Source organism: Astyanax mexicanus, chromosome 4 (genome assembly GCF_023375975.1).
Source record: "Astyanax mexicanus isolate ESR-SI-001 chromosome 4, AstMex3_surface, whole genome shotgun sequence".
Classification (NCBI taxonomy): Eukaryota; Metazoa; Chordata; class Actinopteri; order Characiformes; family Acestrorhamphidae; genus Astyanax; species Astyanax mexicanus.
In genome coordinates, this window is record NC_064411.1 from 28,591,457 (window position 1) to 28,609,927 (window position 18,471).

The 18,471-nt window shown below is 38.8% G+C and overlaps 1 protein-coding gene across 1 annotated transcript in view; it reads right to left on the reverse strand.

Annotated features, from left to right (window-relative positions):
• Positions 1-18,471, reverse strand: part of myo10 (myosin X) — a 106,415-nt gene that overhangs the window by 32,161 nt on the left and 55,783 nt on the right. Inside the window, exons 4-17 of the mRNA XM_049476815.1 lie at positions 17,508-17,695; positions 10,973-11,107; positions 10,030-10,154; positions 9,374-9,387; positions 9,180-9,264; positions 8,909-9,012; positions 8,261-8,390; positions 7,784-7,902; positions 6,792-6,938; positions 4,457-4,557; positions 3,090-3,156; positions 2,869-2,961; positions 1,695-1,763; positions 19-101 (exon numbers count right to left, since the gene is read on the reverse strand). Of these exons, the coding sequence (XP_049332772.1) occupies positions 19-101; positions 1,695-1,763; positions 2,869-2,961; positions 3,090-3,156; positions 4,457-4,557; positions 6,792-6,938; positions 7,784-7,902; positions 8,261-8,390; positions 8,909-9,012; positions 9,180-9,264; positions 9,374-9,387; positions 10,030-10,154; positions 10,973-11,107; positions 17,508-17,695 (1,460 nt within the window). The remainder of the gene's footprint in view (positions 1-18; positions 102-1,694; positions 1,764-2,868; positions 2,962-3,089; positions 3,157-4,456; positions 4,558-6,791; positions 6,939-7,783; positions 7,903-8,260; positions 8,391-8,908; positions 9,013-9,179; positions 9,265-9,373; positions 9,388-10,029; positions 10,155-10,972; positions 11,108-17,507; positions 17,696-18,471) is intronic.

Genomic DNA, 18,471 nt, shown 5'->3' on the forward strand with positions numbered 1-18,471 from the left:
CTGTATGTATACACACACCTGCTCTCCCTGAGTAAATTGAGAATGTCATCTCTGAAAGTGTCTCTGTTCTTCTCCAGGATGCCTCGTACATCATACACCACCTACACAGAGAAAAACACACACATATAATACGCACAATGTGTCAGAGTACACTTAGGCCCCGTCCCATTTCTCTTTTGTATGCTTATCCCTTGTTTTTAAGTGCAACCCTTCCCCTTAGAACATAGTTATAATTGTGAAAAATCCTTATAAGCACCCGATACAGATATAGCTATAGATATAGCAGTGCAGCGCTAAAGTTCAGCAACCTAACTGCTGCTGCTTAACTAGCTTACTTTAGAGCTTTATCGTACGTCTTCAGAAAAGAGGCAGATGATGCAGCAATTAATTATTACTGTTAATTCCTTAATTTCTCTGTAATGGGGAGCTGGAATTAACTTTTATTAACTTTTAATTTACTTAATTTTTTTCATTTCTCCTTAAAAGCTGCAGCCTCTGCCGTCTGTTGCACCATTTAAGGTGGAACGGCAAAGTTATCTTGTTATCAACGTACTATAACAACCTACTAGTGTTTTTTATGCTTGTTATGAAGAAAATGACAATAAAACATTGAAAATACACATTAAACTATGGTAATATAGTTTTTATCTGTCACACCTGGTGCTAAAAGCGCCTCTATCTCTCCCTCATACTCAGCTTAGACTGCGATCTGCAATCTCCGGACACATCGCCCAGGATGCACCACACACAGACACTACACCCAGTCCAGATCACATGACACAGCACATGACACTTCCAGGAAGCAGATCACCTGAGTACTTGCCATGTGTTATTAGTCCTATATAAGAGGCTCATTTGCTCACAGTCATTGCTGGGTATTGATGGTTCTATTCTAGTTTTGACCTTGTTTTGTTCACCGACCTTGATTTTTGCCTGTTCTTTGATATTGTCTTGCTGTGTATGACCCTGGTATGATATCTCTTTGTTACTGCTGTTTGCCACTGTTGACCCTTTTCTGTTTGACCATCCATTTGCCTGATACTTTAAGTAATAAAGTATACTTTGATCTGCATCTGCGTCATTAACATAATTTTTACCACGGAAAATAATCAAATTTGCTCGCTTGTGCCGCCATTCTGCCAGTGATTCTCTTACCCTCTGTTTTGAGTGTGCCTCTGCAAAATCTCATTTTGAAGAGTCATGTAGCCCCAACACTTCACTCTACTCTTTCAGCCCAACAATAATCAGGACACCCTACCCCTAGGTGTGGTAGGAAAGTGGGTAACTGACCTCATTGTAAAAATATACAATGGCATGCCACATAGCATGATATTGGAACACATAAGGTGTACCATGACTTTTACCAGGTTCCATGGAAACAACGCATTATTGAATGTGGGTGTGGATTCTGCCAGAGTTGCATATCCGTATGCATTAACAATTCTAGCCAGATGCTGCCAATCACAATCATTACCACCCACTGCACTGTCCACTGTGGGTGGTAATATTAGCCTTTTATAATGTATTAATGTAACACATGCAACACTGTGGATCGAGGAAGGTTAAATGTCCCATTAATCTGGCAACCACATGTCGCCTTGCCATTACCAGGCTGGTTGGAGTTAAACCTCACTTGCAAGATAACACCTCACAACTTGTACAAACTTATTTGTAAGTATGTTGGAAGGCTATACCTCTCCTGCATAGTGCTTCACTCCAAAATAGTGCACAGCAACTCGAGGCTTAATGTAGAAAGGGTTTTTCTATACAGAGAGAAAAAGAGAAGAAAATATCATCAGATAAACAACAACAGTCACCAAAGAGGATTCCTGGTATATCACAGTATTTCTATTATTATTTCGCTTTTCATTTATTTGTATGACTGGGCTTTAATATAGGTTAGTGACTTACTATACTGTTAGGAGTATATACAGCTCTGGAAAAAACTAAGAGACCACTTCAGTTTCTGAATAAGTTTCTCTGATTTTTCTATTTATAGGTATATATTTAAGTAAAATGAACATTGTTGTTTTATTCTATAAACTACAAACAATATTCTTCTCAAATTTCAAATAAAGAAAATGAGAAGTGGCTGAAATAACAAAAAAGCTGCAGAGCTTTCAGATCTCAAATAATGCAAATAAAACAAGTTTATATCCATAAAGTTTTAAGAGTTCAGAAATCAATATTTGATGGAATAATCCTGGTTTTTAATCACAGTTTTCATGCATCTTGGCTTCATGTTCTCCTCCACCAGTTTTACACACTGCTTTTGGATAACGTTATGCCTTTTGTCCTGGTGCAAATATTCAAGCAGTTCAGTTTGGTTTGATGGCTTGTGATCATCCTCTTGGTAATTTTATAGAGGTTTTCAATTTGGTAAAATCAAAGAAACTGATCATTTTTAAGTGCTCTCTTATTTTTTCCAGAGCTGTATAATATAAAACACTATAGCTTTAAATTGAGGCTTTGATTAGTATTTGGTTTACTTTGTCCCACAAAATTACACAATATATAAAGAATTCAGACTTTATCAACTAAAAAACAGCTGAAGAATGTAAAAAATAGACCTTAAAAATAGATATGCCAACAACTTTAACACAGCTTTCTTTACGAAACAAAATATTTTTATTTATTTCATATACACTATATATATATCACTATAAATGGTCCTAAAATACTCAATGTTTAAGTATTAAAAAGAGAAATTTCTCAAAAGCGCTATTACACAAGTAAGACACAAGTTTAATATCAATTTACAATATATTATTATTGAAGCCTTTAGAGGCATAACAGTATTAAAATCAGCCACAATTCCCTTCTCTCTCCAGTTAACAAAAAAAAATCACTGTGTGTGAAGAGACTTACAGAGTGTTGGCTGTGGAGTTTCTCCAGCAGTGTAGCATCAGTGGCTTTGGGGAAATGACTCTCCTCGTTCACCAGAGCCAGCAGGCCCAGTTTCTGCACAGACAGCAAACACACACACACACACACACACACACACACACAAGAATAAATGAATACACATGTACAGAGATTAAATGATTAATACATCATTTATTCATTAGTAATGTACATGTTTATATTACCTTCTCTATGAGATCTAGGCATTCTCCATTATCCATCCAATTAACATCATCCCAGACCAGTCCTTCCCTATCGACACACACAAACAACAGGAATTAATGTGTCATACTATCATACTAATCAGCTCCACTCATTATATTTGTATAATTAAAGACTGTAGTCCGGTACCTGTTAATTGTTCTACAATTAATGTTCTGGTCCCCACAATTGAGACCACCACAGAGCATCATTTATTCTCCACATGGATAATTTATTCTCAGCACTGCAGTGACTCTGATTGGCATGGTGTTTAAGTGGATCAGATGCAGCAGTGCTGCTGGGGTTTTTAAACCATAATGCCACAATAATGAATCAATTTCCATTCTATATTTGTTTCACTTTTGACGAATTCTCTCCCCAGTTTACAGTGGCTTGCAAAATATTCATAGCCCTTGAATTTTTCACATTTTGTCACCTTACAACCACAAACTCAATTTTTTTGTTTTGAGATTTTAAGTAACATGCCAACACAAAGTAGCACATGATTGTGAAGTGGAACGAATTTTTTTTTTAAATAATTTTATGTCATCAAGACATGGCTATCCACCCAAACTGACAGATCAAGCAAGAAAAGCACCGGTCATTGTGGTGGCAGCATCGTGCTGTAGAAATGCTTTTCTTCAGCAGGCTTTTCTTTAGTTAGTCAGAGTTGATGGGAAGATAGTTGGAGATAAATACAGGGCAATCCTGGGAAAAAAAACTGTTGGAGGCTGCAAAAAACGTAAGACTGGAAAGGAGATTTACCTTCCAGCAAGACAATGACCCTGAACGTACAGCCAGAGCTACAGTGGAATGATTTAGCTCAAAGAATATTCATGTGTTAGAATGACTCAGTCAAAGTCTTGACCTAAACCCCATTGAGCTTCAGTGGCAAGACATGAAAATTGCTGCTGTTCACAGATGCTCTCCATCCAACCCGACTGAGCTTGAGTTGTTTAGCAAAGACGAATGGGCAAAAATCTCAGTCTCTGGATTTGCAAAGCTGGTAGAGACAAAATATTTATTTTATCTTACTTTCTTTTTTTTTTTTTTAAACCCATGTATCATTTTTGTTCTACTTCAAAATTATGTGCTGCTATGTGTTGGTCTTTCACTTAAAATCTCAATAAAATAAATGTAATTGTGTGGTTGGTGGTAAGGTAATAAAATGGGAATATTTCAAGAAGAATGAATACCTTTGCAAGCCACTGTAGCTTACCCTCTGACACTAAGAGGGTGAAGATTAGTGTGTACCTGTCCTGATACATGTGACGTCAGACACCACCTATTTTCCAACCTATAGTGTAAGAATGTACTGTACTATTATCTACACTCTAACATAGAGACTCACCTGTTGTACTCCAGCTGCTCCAATGAGAAAATGTGCTTATTGAAATACTCCTGCAGCTTCTCATTAGCATAGTTAATATTGAACTGCTCAAACCGGTTCACCTGAAGACACACAGAGAGACACAGAATTAAACAGTTCAGTTCTGAGCACCAGTCAAATCCTATTCACATCTGGTTAGGAGTAATGCAGCTGAAGCCCTCAAGCAATTCTTATGGATAAAAAAAGTAATAACCAGAGCCGGGCCCTTAAACCCCCATTAAACCAGAAACCCTTCATATCGGCATTACCTGAGTAAAACCATTCATATTCATCAGAGTCGGTTTAATGTTCATTAAAAATCAGCAGGCTTATGTATTCTTTATTAGATCAGTGGTTCCCAAAGTGGGGGGAGGGTCAAAAAAGGGCATGGAGTGCTATAGTGGGGGGCTGCACAAGGCAAGTGGGCAAAGCATGTTTAAAAGCACTGCTAGCGTAGAATGGTAAGCTACAGCGCTAGTTCTAACAGAAAACCCCAGTGGTTGTCACTCGTATCTCAACCAATCACCAGCTTCCACCTGTCTTTATAAGATCCCCCCTAAGACGTTCTTCTTTGCTTTCAGGCACTGTTTCGTTTCCCCTCCTTCCCCCTGACTGCCTCCAGATTGGTCCCACTTGCTGTCCGGGAGTTGGCTCCGCCCCCGCCTCCTACGTAAAGCAGAATCAGCGAGGGTCCAAATGCTACAGACCTAGGCCGACTACGGGGCCTACACCAAAGACTAACATTTTACATGAATTGTTATCTAACACAACGTCAATACTATCGAAATTAAAGCTGTTATAACTGCACGCTTGATTCTAGAGTCTTCCTGGTAGAACAATGGTGGGTACTAGGGGTGTAACGGTACAGTAAATTCACGGTTCACACCCCGGTGTAAACTCCACGGTTCTTACGTTTATAAAAGTTTACAGTAGGCTCCAAACTGAAAAAAAAAAAACAATGAGCTTTGAAAATACTTCAGTCATGGCTTGGGACCTGTCTGATTTCACATTTAGAGTATGCTTAAAAGCAATGTGGATAAGTCGTTGGGCTAAAATAATTTTTTTTAATTAGTTCTGGTTATTGGTAGGTTTGAATGACGCCGCTGAATATGTGTTAACATTTTAAGACCAATTTATCCTTTCGTTGAACCTACACAGTAGTTTATGTGTACCCAGTGAGAGTTTATACTTCTGCGTGCACGTATCAGCAAATCTGCGTCGCTCTGCAGTTTAAACCGCGAAGGTGGGAATGTATGGGCGGAAACACAGGGTCCTACGAACCAATCACATTCGTCCAGCCCTTCGGTCCACCACTTTTCAGGGCAAGCTAAAAGTAGTGAGTTACTAAAAGCAACAGTGCTACAGCTACACTTTCCGGGTGCAACACTCCTGTCAGTTTCACATTACGTTCATTGGTTCCACACATCTCCTATAGACTGACTGTACTATGTATTCTGCATGCGTTTGAGCAAATTGAACTGTGACCCCTGCACCGTAACGATTCGTAAAGAATACACGCACCGTTACACCCCTAGTGGAGGAAATTGTACCCTTTGGAAAAAACAACTTAATCGACTCGTTTTGAGTGAATAGACTCTAGAGTAACACTTTTCTGTGAACTTTACATTTTTTTTTAGGAGAAACATTTCTTACTACATGACACAAGAAGTTCTGTACATCGTTCCTATTGCTTCCTGGAATTATGTCTGCCAAATTGGGATACATCCATCCTATCCTTACCACACCATCAGTGTGTAGTGTTGCCCTTTAGAGCTACCTTCCCCTGGGTATTCAGATAATACTTAAAAAAGTAAGTGATATGATTGCCAATATGCAGTCATTATACATTGACATTAGATTTACATATTTACTAGTCATTCAGTATGATTAATCATTGCTTATTTAGGGGAGTTTAGTTTGTGTTTAGTTAGTAGTTTAGTTACTAACTAATACTGCAACCAGGCAGTCAACCATTATATCAAATACAAATAGGCAAGACTGGTGGGCAAGACTACACACTGATGGTAAGTGAAAGTTGGCTATTATGCAGAAAAATGATTCCAGAAGCTCATAGGAAATCAGTCATTTTTGTGTGATGTAATAATACATGTTAGACATAGTACCTTCTTTAGTGTGTCTCAGCTATTCAATGTAGGTCATTTTTATGCAAAGTATTGGGTGAACTCCACTTAACAATGTGAGTATTGTTTCAAACTGCAACAAAGCAAGCAGGAAGTACTACAGGAAAAGTTTAGGAATCACTGGGTTATATGATTTGAGTGAATCTGTGCAGTGGAATTTAAACATCATTTCAAACCTCAAAGTTCTCAAATCCAAAGATGTCCAGGATGCCGATAGACTTGAAGTTGTCGTTGCCGTGGATGCGCTTGTTGAGCCGATGGATGATCCAGGTGAAGCACTGAGAGTAGAGGGCCATCGCCATGGAGTCTCGAGAATCTACAGCCTAACAGACACAAATACTGTAGGTTGGTTTGAGTTTCAGGGAATCAAACTAAATAGTTCTTTAATGTTCATATTCTCAACAGGATTACAGAAACAATCCTGTCATGATACCAACATAAACAACATAACATCGATATAGAATGAAAAAATAAGCACTGCCACTATGATCGGGAGATTATCGGTTCGAATCCTGTTTATGCAGCTTGCCATCAGCTACCGGAACACTTAGAGAGCACAATTGGCCTTGTTCTCTCTGGGTGGGTACAGTAGATGGCGTTCTTTCCCCTCATCACTCCTAAGGGTGATGTTCATCAGCACAAAGCTGCGTCTGTGAGCTGATGTATCAGAACCGAGTCACTGCGCTTTCCTCTGAGTGTGTTGTGATGCTACTCAGCAGTTCGAAAAAAGGTGGTGGCTGACTTCACATGTTTCGGAGAAGGCATGTGCTAGTCTTTACCCTTCTGGTGTTGGGGTATTATTAGTGATAGGGGGAGTTGGGTAACTGAGTGGGTTGGGTAACTGGCATTGTAGAAGTAAAATTATATAAAATTAAAACTTTCTGAGGTAAAAAATGACAGGATAGAGATAAAAATAAAAAATATTTTGTTTTAGGTCACTTTGGACAATTTCTATTGGTCCATTCATTAAGAAATTTTGAGACAGCGAAAGAGTCAGGTTGTGTGTTGATGAAATAAACTAAAAATCAACAAAAATTAAGATTTTTCATTGGACAGTGGCGATATATTGTATGATGAGTGGATAAAGTAAACATTGTGACAGGCCCAACTGAGACTAAAGCAAGTATGTGCGTGTGCGTGTGTGTGTGTGTGTGTGTGTGTGTTTTACCTGTTCTACAGTAAGTGGAGTGCTGATCTCTTCTCCTCTGAGAATCATGGACCTGTGAGTTAGAACTTCAGCCAGCTGAGTACAGTCCAACCCCAACAAGTCTGCTGCAATACTGAGAGCTACACACACACACACACACACACACACACACACAAACAGATGTTATTAGAATTGATACAGCTGCCACGTCAGTGCATTCCAGCCAAATTTAGACTTGATTAGCAAGCAGATTGATGAAGAGGAGGGGAAAAATAATCGTAATCACAGTCTACACAGTCAGAACACACATTACACTGTTGCTGTTCAGGCTCTTTGTGTAAATGCATGCTGTTTTCAGATAGGCACACTGTTACAACTGATACATTTCATCATTGTTCTGTTCACATCTATATCACTGTTTAAAAATCTGAAAAGAAATGAAGAACTGAAGAAGAAAGAAGAAGAAGAAGAAGAAGGAAAGTATGGAGAGGTGCAGACCTGCTTTGGAAGAGACCTGGGCTCCTCCAGCTGTGATGAACTCGATGTTACCCAGGTGCAGAATTCCAGCCAGAAGCCTTAAAACTTCACGAATACTCTCTTCCCCAAACTGCATTGTCCTCAAGGCATTCTGAAACACACACACACGTGTATACATTAAGTTGCCAGTTATAAAATGCACAGTTTGTGTCATTAAAATTCACCAATAAAATTATATTCCCACCATCCCATTTACAGCATGCAATACTTTGTTTTCTATCACTGTATGGAATGTAGTATGCACAGTTATGGCCAAAAACATTGCTGCAAAACTCAGCAGAGCAGTGATTTCTCAGGCAGATATGTAAATGATAACAGGTGTAGTCTGATTAGACACTGGGGGCCATATCATACCCCCTGCGCAAGGCACGTCAGACACATTGGGATTGCTATCTTACACCCCGTCAACAGTCTATTTTCACACTTGTTAAAAAAGTGCACACTGGTGGGTGTGGTGGTCTGGAAGTGAGGTGAGTTTAGGCAAATGGTGGCGGAAAACACAGGTGCACCACTGACTTATTTAAACCCTGACAACAGTCAACAGTCCATACCCATCTATCTTACATACACAGGTGCACTGTACACTCTAATACTGTATTTACTTCTTACCAGCACTTCCTGAAATGTGCTTTTGTCATCAATGGTGTCATCTTTCACACAGCTGGACTGATTCAGATAATGAAAATTTTCAGCAGGAAGAAGAGAGAAGGCCTCTGAAGATGAAGAAATAGAAAGAGAGATGACAAAAAGTGTTAAAAAGTTATTAGTGATAATTTTTCTATTTTTTTTCCAGAAGAGAAATCTCTAAAAACAAAATTCGACAAAACTCCACAAGATGTAACTGTCTGAAGTTGGTATAACTCAATTAACAGAGTCTCACCCCTCTGTTCTGCACTGGTTCCTGCGAGCAGAGCATAGAATATGTGGTAGTTTCTCTCTCCTGGGTTCTGACGCACAACTCGATTCTATAAAAATGTCAAAAATGAGTCAAACAAGTTATCAAACACACCAAACTACACACAGTCTACACACACAAAAAAAATAGAACAACAAACTACAGCAAGAGATCCTCACCTTCTCCAGTAAGTCTTTATGAAGGCGAGGAGTCAAGGAAAGTAATTGAAGTCAAATATATATATGGACACCTCTTTTAATCAATGCTACTAACACTAACGCTTACTTACACTAAGCACATTTTGTTTGGTTGACTCGTGCTGGAGCACGGCTCTGCCCCCTCCCCACTCCCCCACTGGCCTGCAATCACACTGCGTTTAAACAGTCCGTGCCCGAGCACACTTATTTAATTACTCACTGCTCAGTGGCCTTGCGGGTGTACCGATTTCAGCACCCCTGCCACGCAAAGCACCCTCTCTTGGGAGCATGTCTTCTTAATAAAAGTGCAGATAATCTGCTTTAATATACTTATATACTTTAATATACTGAGAGGGGGTGGCACGGTTCGGAACTATCGCACTAGTCATGTTTGGGGGGGTGCCTAGTGTGAGTACCGCCTTAGCTGCACCCACTTCTGACACCAATGTGCAACAAAAATGCATGCTCACAGTTTGTCTAGAGTGTAGAAAATTAATGACAATATAATTGCACTCTATGTAGGGACATACACACACATGCACACACACACACAGACACACAGAGCACGGACAGTACTAGAGGAAGCAGAGGAAGCATTGATCTGTCAGCAGTGTCAGTGTGAAAGTTATTCAGGATACAGTCGACGATCTTTCCTCCCTGGATGTTCCCCCGCTGGCTGAAATGAAGCTGAATGAACTTCCCGAATCGGCTGGAGTTATTATTGTACACCGTCTTAGCATTCCCAAACGCCTCCATTATGGGACTGAATATAGAACAAAGAGAGAGAGAGAGAGATAAGTGCTTAAATTAACACCTTATTATTATTACAGTTTTTATGTTGTATCTGTGTATTTTGCACATAAACGCTAAACGCTGTTGCAAAAAATGACCCAGTAACATTGTACACCAGTCAATCTTGCATTACGCAGCTGGGTTTAGTGTGTGTTGGTGTGTCTTTGGTGTCGTGAGGGCGCAAAAAATATGCTTTGCACAGCTTAAAACTCGTAAAAGGCGTGTACTAATTCTCTTAATTATTCATGGAAGTGTTTTGTTCGTAACGTGAAATAAACCAATCAGTGTGCCACTTATCATTCCCTTTAAGAGGCAGGTGTGCTCTGACTTTGGTGCATTGGTATCTTAACAGCATGGCACTTTGCACATGTCAGCAGAGGATACTGACCTGCGTGTTCACACTGTAAAGATACACCAGCAGCTCATTTAAGGGAACAGCAATGTTATTTTATTCTTTATTCTGTTTGTTGTTTATGTAAAAGCTAAATTTGCGCTCTGCAGTGCGTCTGTGTGTGTGTGTAAGAAGAGGGGTGATTGCAGGCTGAGTGCGTGCCTCGCACACGATGCACCTGTATAGCTAAAAAGACAGGATTGGCCGGCTGACTGTTGACTGTTGTCAGGGTTTTAATCAGTAGGTGGTGCACCTGTATTTCCTGCCACCAAGATAGAAACACACTAGAAATTTACCTGAACACACCTCATTTCCAGATCACCACGGCCATCAGTGTAGATATATTTATATTTATACAGTGTGTATATGTGTGCATATATGTGTGTGTGTGTGTTTACCTGCTCTCCAGTAGGGCCTCCTCTACATGTGATGATCTGTCTCTGGCAGACAGTTCTAGACTCTGTTGGCTCATCAACGACAAGAACCGAAGAATCACTTTGGTGCTCTCTGTCTTCCCTGCACCACTCTCCCCACTGACACACACACACACACACACACACACAAACACATGCACACACACACACACATGCACACACACACACACACACAAAGAGTCAAAGGTTAGTTGATGCTGTTTACACATAACACATTTACGCTTGCATTTTTAAACACTAAACACTAATTTCACAAATATAAACTGCTTTCAATAAAGAATACTGCTATTATTAGAATGTTTCTATTGTTTACAAAATTATATCAATATTACTGGCTACAATAAGATATGACACATCTTCAATAGGCACTCATATCAGAGTGATTAATACTAGTGTAAAGCTAGGCGGTATACCAGAGGGGAATTAAGAACCAGTGTGCCTTTTTTGACATAACGCCACACCACTAGAGGTGCTACGGAGCACCGTGTAGAAGCACTCAGTGTAGAACAGCGCCACCAAACAAGCTGGGACTTGCTCACTGTATAATAAGGCTAGTCAGTTAGCATAACAAGCTAACACACTGCAGTGAGAGCAATGGAACTGCGCAATCACTCCTCAGCTCAGAGAAAAAATCCTCTTGTCCCCCAGACAAGTCCAGAAACAGCACAAGAGATAAAACTTGCTAAAACACTGGATACAAGGTGCAAAAAAAAGCTTCATGGGCAGTAACTATAGCCCTGTTTAAATATATTAATACTGTAGCTTGAAGGATCATTTTAATGCACACAGAATTAAAGGTATTTGTTAACTGGAGAAAGAAGGGAATTGTGGAAATACCTCTAATGACTTCAATAATAACATTGTAAATTGATATTAAAATGGTATCTAACTTTGTAATACTTAAACATTGAGTATTTTAGGTCTATTTATAGTGTTAATCGAACTATTAAAACATTTAGTTTAATAAAGGAAGGCGTGTTAAAAGTTTTTGGTGTTTCTCTTTTTAAGGTCTTTTGTTTACATTCTTTAGCTGTTTTTCTAATAATGAAGTCTGATTTCTTCATATATTGTGTAATTGTGTGGGACAAAGTAAACCCAATACTAATCAAACCCTTAATTTTAAGCCTTAGCGTTTTATATTATATTTATTCCTAACAGTAGAGTAAGTAACAAACCCATATAAACGTCCAGTCATGTCAAAAAATATGTCTAAAATAAAAATACTGTAATATACTGTGAAACCATCAGAATCTTTAAAAATATTGTGATATACTGCCCACCACTATACAAGTGCTTTAATTTTACACTCATTGCTAATGTAGATATGCTGCAGTTAAAAGATCACAGAGTCAGTATTGATCCTTACATTCATCACATAATATCTGATAATCAAATACAAAAATACCCAATACAAAAAAAAATGTCAAGCTATTACATTAAAATTCACATTACATTACACATTCTTAAATACAACATTTGTTGTACATTTATTTAAAGCAGCCTTGTGGAGAACTGGAATTACATCCATTTCACAGATGCCACAAGATGCCTTAAAACTCACACGCTATGTAATAACTTCACTCAATCATCCACTAGGGGGAGCTGCTCTTTTAAGCACTTGTGCCAGACAAGAGTTCATCTGTGAGACAAAGATACACACACACACACACACTGACCTGTACATACTTCAGTAATTAGTGCTGTCAGGCTGTCGCGGGTTTAACCTTTCCCGATGTTTAAGGGTCGCAGGTCAAGGTCAGGATTGTGCCTCAGGCCGTACTGAGTAAAACTTTACATCTTTTGGGAACATGCCAATCCCAAATCCTCCTACACCTTCCCTCTGGGTTTTCTCCAAGTCATGTTCATCTCCAGCTATCGTAGCTACCATACTGTATCTCTGTTTATATGTAGCTTCTATGTGGTTTGTAGTTTGTAAAAGGATTTAGGGTCTGTATTTGTGTGTCTGGATATGTTTGTGTGTGTGTGTGTATCCCGTGCATGTTTTGCAGGCTGTGGGCTGCAGATTTACGCCCTGCAGCTGTGCAGTGCCTCCCTGCCTCAGAGCTTCATAATGGTGATCTCTCATGATCACAACACAACACAGCACTAGAGCACTACACAGCAGAGGATAACGTTAGTGTTAAGACACTGTATATAAACACTGCAAAACTACACTCTAATATGTATATATTAATTTAAGAGACCACTTCAGTTTCTGAATCAATTTCTCTGATTTTGCTATTTATAGGTATATATTGGGGTAAAATGAACATTGTTGTTTTTTTCTACAAACTACAGACAAAAATTCTCCCAAATTCTAATTAAAAATATTGTCATTTAGAGCATTTATTTGCAGAAAAATGCTGAAATAACAAAAAAAGATGCAGAGCTTTCCGACCTCATATAATGCAAAGAAAACAAGTTCATATTCATAAAGTTTTAAAAGTTCAGAAATCAATATTTGGTGGAATAACCCTGGTTTTTAATCACAGTTTTCATGCATCTTCGCATCATGTTCTCCTCCACCAGTCTTACACACTGCTTTTGGATAACTTTATGCCTTTACTCCTGGTACAAAAATTCAAGCAGTTCAGCTTGGTTTGATGGCTTGTGATCATCCATTTTCCTCTTGATTATATTATATGATTCTAGTTTTGTTTTCTTTCTTTGATTTTAAGTAAAATAATTTATTCTACTTTCTAAAAATGTAAGTTTGTAATTGTTTAGCTCCCCTTATTTCCATTCATTGAGGATTTGCGGGCTCCCTCTAGCTTTTTTCAGTAATTTTCTGATAAAACCAAAGAAACAGGAAGTGGGCAACCACTTCATAAACGATTATGGACATGCAGGATGCATGGCGATCCTATTGGCTGTAGGTAGTTGCAGCACTTGAGTCACAGTCACCGACTGGTCTAGATATTAAACCTGCTAGACATTCAACAACCATTCAGCTCAGTCATTAGCTGCCGTGTAGAGGCTCAGCAACAGTTGGCAACTTTAAAAAAGGGGCTAAAATTGCCTAATGTAAACTAGTAATAAAGTAGCCACATCCCACTATACAGCCAAATCCGCTAGCCCTAGCAGTGAGACGTGTCTGCAGTCGGCAGGTCCAGACTGCTGTCTGCAGAACACACAGTGCTGATCTCAGAACAGACCAGTCTGACCAGTTTACCGCTCACTTCACTTTCTGCATCAGTGCAGACATGAGAATCTCACCGAATCCTAGAATCTTAATCCTATCAGCACAGCTCTGTTTATGAGACCAACCCTTTAAACCTTGCTGAACCACACACACACACACACACACACTTAAAGCACACACACACACACACAAACGCACATATGTAATGTTAACAAGCAGGTAGTTAAAGCTCCTGGCTAATGGGAATGCATATATATAAAACAGCAGGGCACTAAACACAGTATACACACACCACTGGGGATTTGAGGACACATAGGCCACACGCAAAACTAACACACACATAGACATACACAGATGTACAGTATATTAGAGTATTTATATAGTGTATATATTTAATTTAGCACAAAACAAATGCATTACAATAAAACAAGGGAAGTATAATATGTATAATATCTGTCTATTCTTGATTATGGTGATTATTAAAGTACAGAAATGCCTTAGTGAGCTCTCTTTCAATTTTTATCCCACTATTTCTTTTACCTATGTTGATTATCCCACCCAGTCAGATGTGCTCCCCTAATCACTAGTGTTGCCCCAACACCAGGAGGGTAAAGACTAGCACATGCCTTTACCGACACATGCACTGATGCAGCATTGTCGAGTAGCATCACAGCGCACTTGGAGGAAAGCGCAGCGACTCAGTTCTGATACATCAGCTCACAGACAGACAGATCGTGTTGAGCAACATCACCTGGAGTCAATCTACCCATCCAGAGAGAGAGAGCAAGGCCAATTGTGCTCTCTCAGGACGAACCAGGAAAACTCTGCTTTACTGTAGATCCATACAATACTCATCACTGCAGTTTTATGAGGCAGTGAGATAGTACTCTCTCTCTCTGTCAGAAGAGAATGTGACAATTTGCTGGTTATCTACAGCTCTGGAAAAAATAAGAGATCACTTAAAAATTATGAGTTTCTTTGATTTTACCAAATTGGAAACTTCTAAAATATAATCAAGAGGAAGATGGATGATCACAAGCCATCACACCAAACTGAACTGCTTGAATTTTTGCACCAGGAGTGACATAAAGTTATCCAAAAGCAGTGGGTAAGACTGGTGGAGGAGGAGAACATGCCAAGGTGCATAAAAACTGTGAATAAAAAACAGGGTTATTCCACCAAATATTGATTTCTGAACTCTTAAAACTTTATGAATATAAAATTGTTTTCTTTGCATTATTTGAGGTCTGAAAGCTCTACGTCTTTTTTGTTATTTCAGCCATTTTTCGTAATGTAAAAATAAATGCGCTAAATGACAATATTTTTATTTGGAGTTTGGGAGAGATGTTGTCTGTAGTTTATAGAATAAAACAAACAATGTTCATTTTACTCAAACATAAACCTATAAATAGCAAAATCAGAGAAACTGATTCAGAAAGTGTATTTATTTCCAGAGCTGTATAAGGCTCTGGTTGGTCAAATGCCACATACTGCTTCCATCTCAAGAACTTTCCTCAAAGACACAGATACTACGCCATGGTCAGATCTTTCATTAGACAATCACTCAATCACTCCAATATCATTGCATTAATAATTTGAGCTGCGTGGGATGGATTCATGCAGGACACCATTAGGAACCTCTACAATTCCACGCTGAGATTTCTAGCAGGTTGCAGTATTACACATGTTTTTTGCACTGGGTAGCTTAATAAATTTGACCGGGAGTTCCCGTATCCTGCATCGTATAATTTATTGTTCCTGGTGGTTCCTCGCTTAATCCTTCATTCTAATAGCATTACAGCAATCTGACACTTCTTTCTGGGTGCAACTATTTTTATAAACACTTATTTGACAAAGAGTGTGTTTATTCATGTACAATTTACTATTTTAGGACAAAAATGACCAAAATAAAACAGAGGTTATATTGCAGCTAAATGTTGTGAGTTTCTTCCAACATCTAAAAGTGTAAATAGACTCACACTGAGCATTTTATTAGAAAACCCTACACTGAGTAAACTAATACTGAGCAGGACCTCCTCTTGCACTTTAAGCCTCAATACCTCATGACACTGATTCCACAAGACACTGGAAAAACATTCCTGTGAGATTCTGCTCCATATTAACATGATTGTGTCACAAAATTCTACAGATTTTTCAGGAGCACCGTCATGCTGCATAACTCCTGTTTAACCACATCCTGTCCTGTTCTACTGGATTCAGATCGCTGGTCACTGGGAAGAACATTGAAGAACATTTAACAAAGTGTTTTCATGTTCATGAACTTTCTGAGGCCCATGAACTCAAGGGTGCCTCATAACTGGGAACCATAATTGGGAAACTCATAATGTTTCTCAATGTTTCTATTAGGGGTGTCACGATTCTCTAAATCCTCGATTCGATTTTATTTCTGATTTTAGGGTCACAATTCGATTCGATTCTCGATTTTCTTTGTTTTACAACAGAGAGGCCTATGCCAGTTTTAAATAAGTCTATGGTCAGTCATTGGTTTGATTCATCACATTTACAATATCTTATTTCAAAAGGTGATTTTTTATAAGTGATGCAAAGTTATACAAGTGATCTGTAATACACCACATTAGACACTAATGGTCAAATTTAAATAATTTAATTAAGATATATTTTGTAATGCCATCTAGTGGCTTTTTTGGTAGCAGCAATGTGCACATAACCAAATAAATGATAAAAAAATACAAGAACAGTCATGTAAAAATAATAGAACAGTTAGAGCCTTAACAAACTGAACTCTATCCTACTATAACAGTAAAACATAAAAAATAAATATATAACAACACATAAATAGAAATGTCAACAGTGAGCTATAAATTTTCAAATTTGATTCCACGCTTATTTCAGACAGCTTCCTCTTACAGTGTCCACAGTTAATCCTGTTGGATGTGGTTGGTCCTTCTTGGTGGTATTCTGATGTTACCCTGGATACTGTGGCTCTTGATACATCACAAAGACTTGCTGTCTTGGTCACAGATGCTCCAGCAAGACGTGCACCAACAATTTGTCCTCTTTTGAACTCTGGTATGTCACCCATAACGTTGTGTGCATTGCAATATTTAGAGCAGAACTGTGCTCTTACCCTGCTAACTGAACCTTCACACTCTGCTCTTACTGGTGCAATGTGCATTTAATGAAGATTGGCCACCAGGCTGCTCCAATTTAGCCATGAAACCTCCCACACTAAAATGACAGGTGTTTCAGTTTCATTGTCCAACCACTGTATGTATATATGAATGACCACCTGTTCTGAGGTAAAAACTAAAACAGAAACAAACTGTGTGTGTAAGTGTTTATGTGTGTGCACATATGCATATGTTCACACTTTACCTGATGAGCACACACTGGTTGTTGCTTCGTTTCCACAGAGATCGGTAGCACTCGTTAGCGATGGCGTAGATGTGAGGGGGGATTTCACCCAGATGATGCCGACTGTATCTCTCCACCGCCGAAACATCGTACATCTCCGGTATGCACTGGTACGGGTTCACTGCTGCTAATATAGACCCAATATATGTCTACACACACACACACACACACACAAACACACAGAAAGAAAGAAAGAAAGAAAGAAAGAAAGAAAGAAAGAAAGAAAGAAAGAAAGAAAGAAAGAAAGAGGAACATACGTTATAGGCAGGCATACAGTGTGCAAAAAAATAAAAACATGAATTTGATGTTAAGTGTTAGTGTGTGTTGTGCTGGAACAGTGAGTGGATCAGACACAGCAGTGCTGCTGGAGTTTTTAAACTGGATGTAGAAACAAGGAGGCGGTCATAAAGTTATGCTTGGTTGGTGTGTGTATGATTGGCATTTGTGTTTGTTATGTGAAACTGAAGGATGAAATGTGTGCATGTATTACATTTCACTGAAAGTTTTATGTTTTTCTATATATATATACCCCAAACACAGTATGGACAAAAGTACTGGGACAGCCACTCACAGCCACTCATTGGCACTAATGTCCTTTTGGAATGATTTTTGTCGGCTGGTCACTGCTGGGAAGGTTCCATGTTTTCTCCATTAGTAAAAAAATAATAGCTCTCACTGTGGTTCTCTGGACCCCCAAAGACTTAGAAATGACTTTGTAACATTTTCTAAACAGACAGATGATCAATGATTTTATTTTCTCATCTGTTGTTGAATTTCCTTAGATCGGGGTATAATAATGTGTTGATTTTTGTGATCTTTTATCTGCTTCATGTTGTCAGACAGGTTCTATATAAGTGTTTTCTTAATTCTACAGGACTGGTAGTAATCAGGTCTGGTTGTGATTAGTGTAACGCCAGACAGAGCG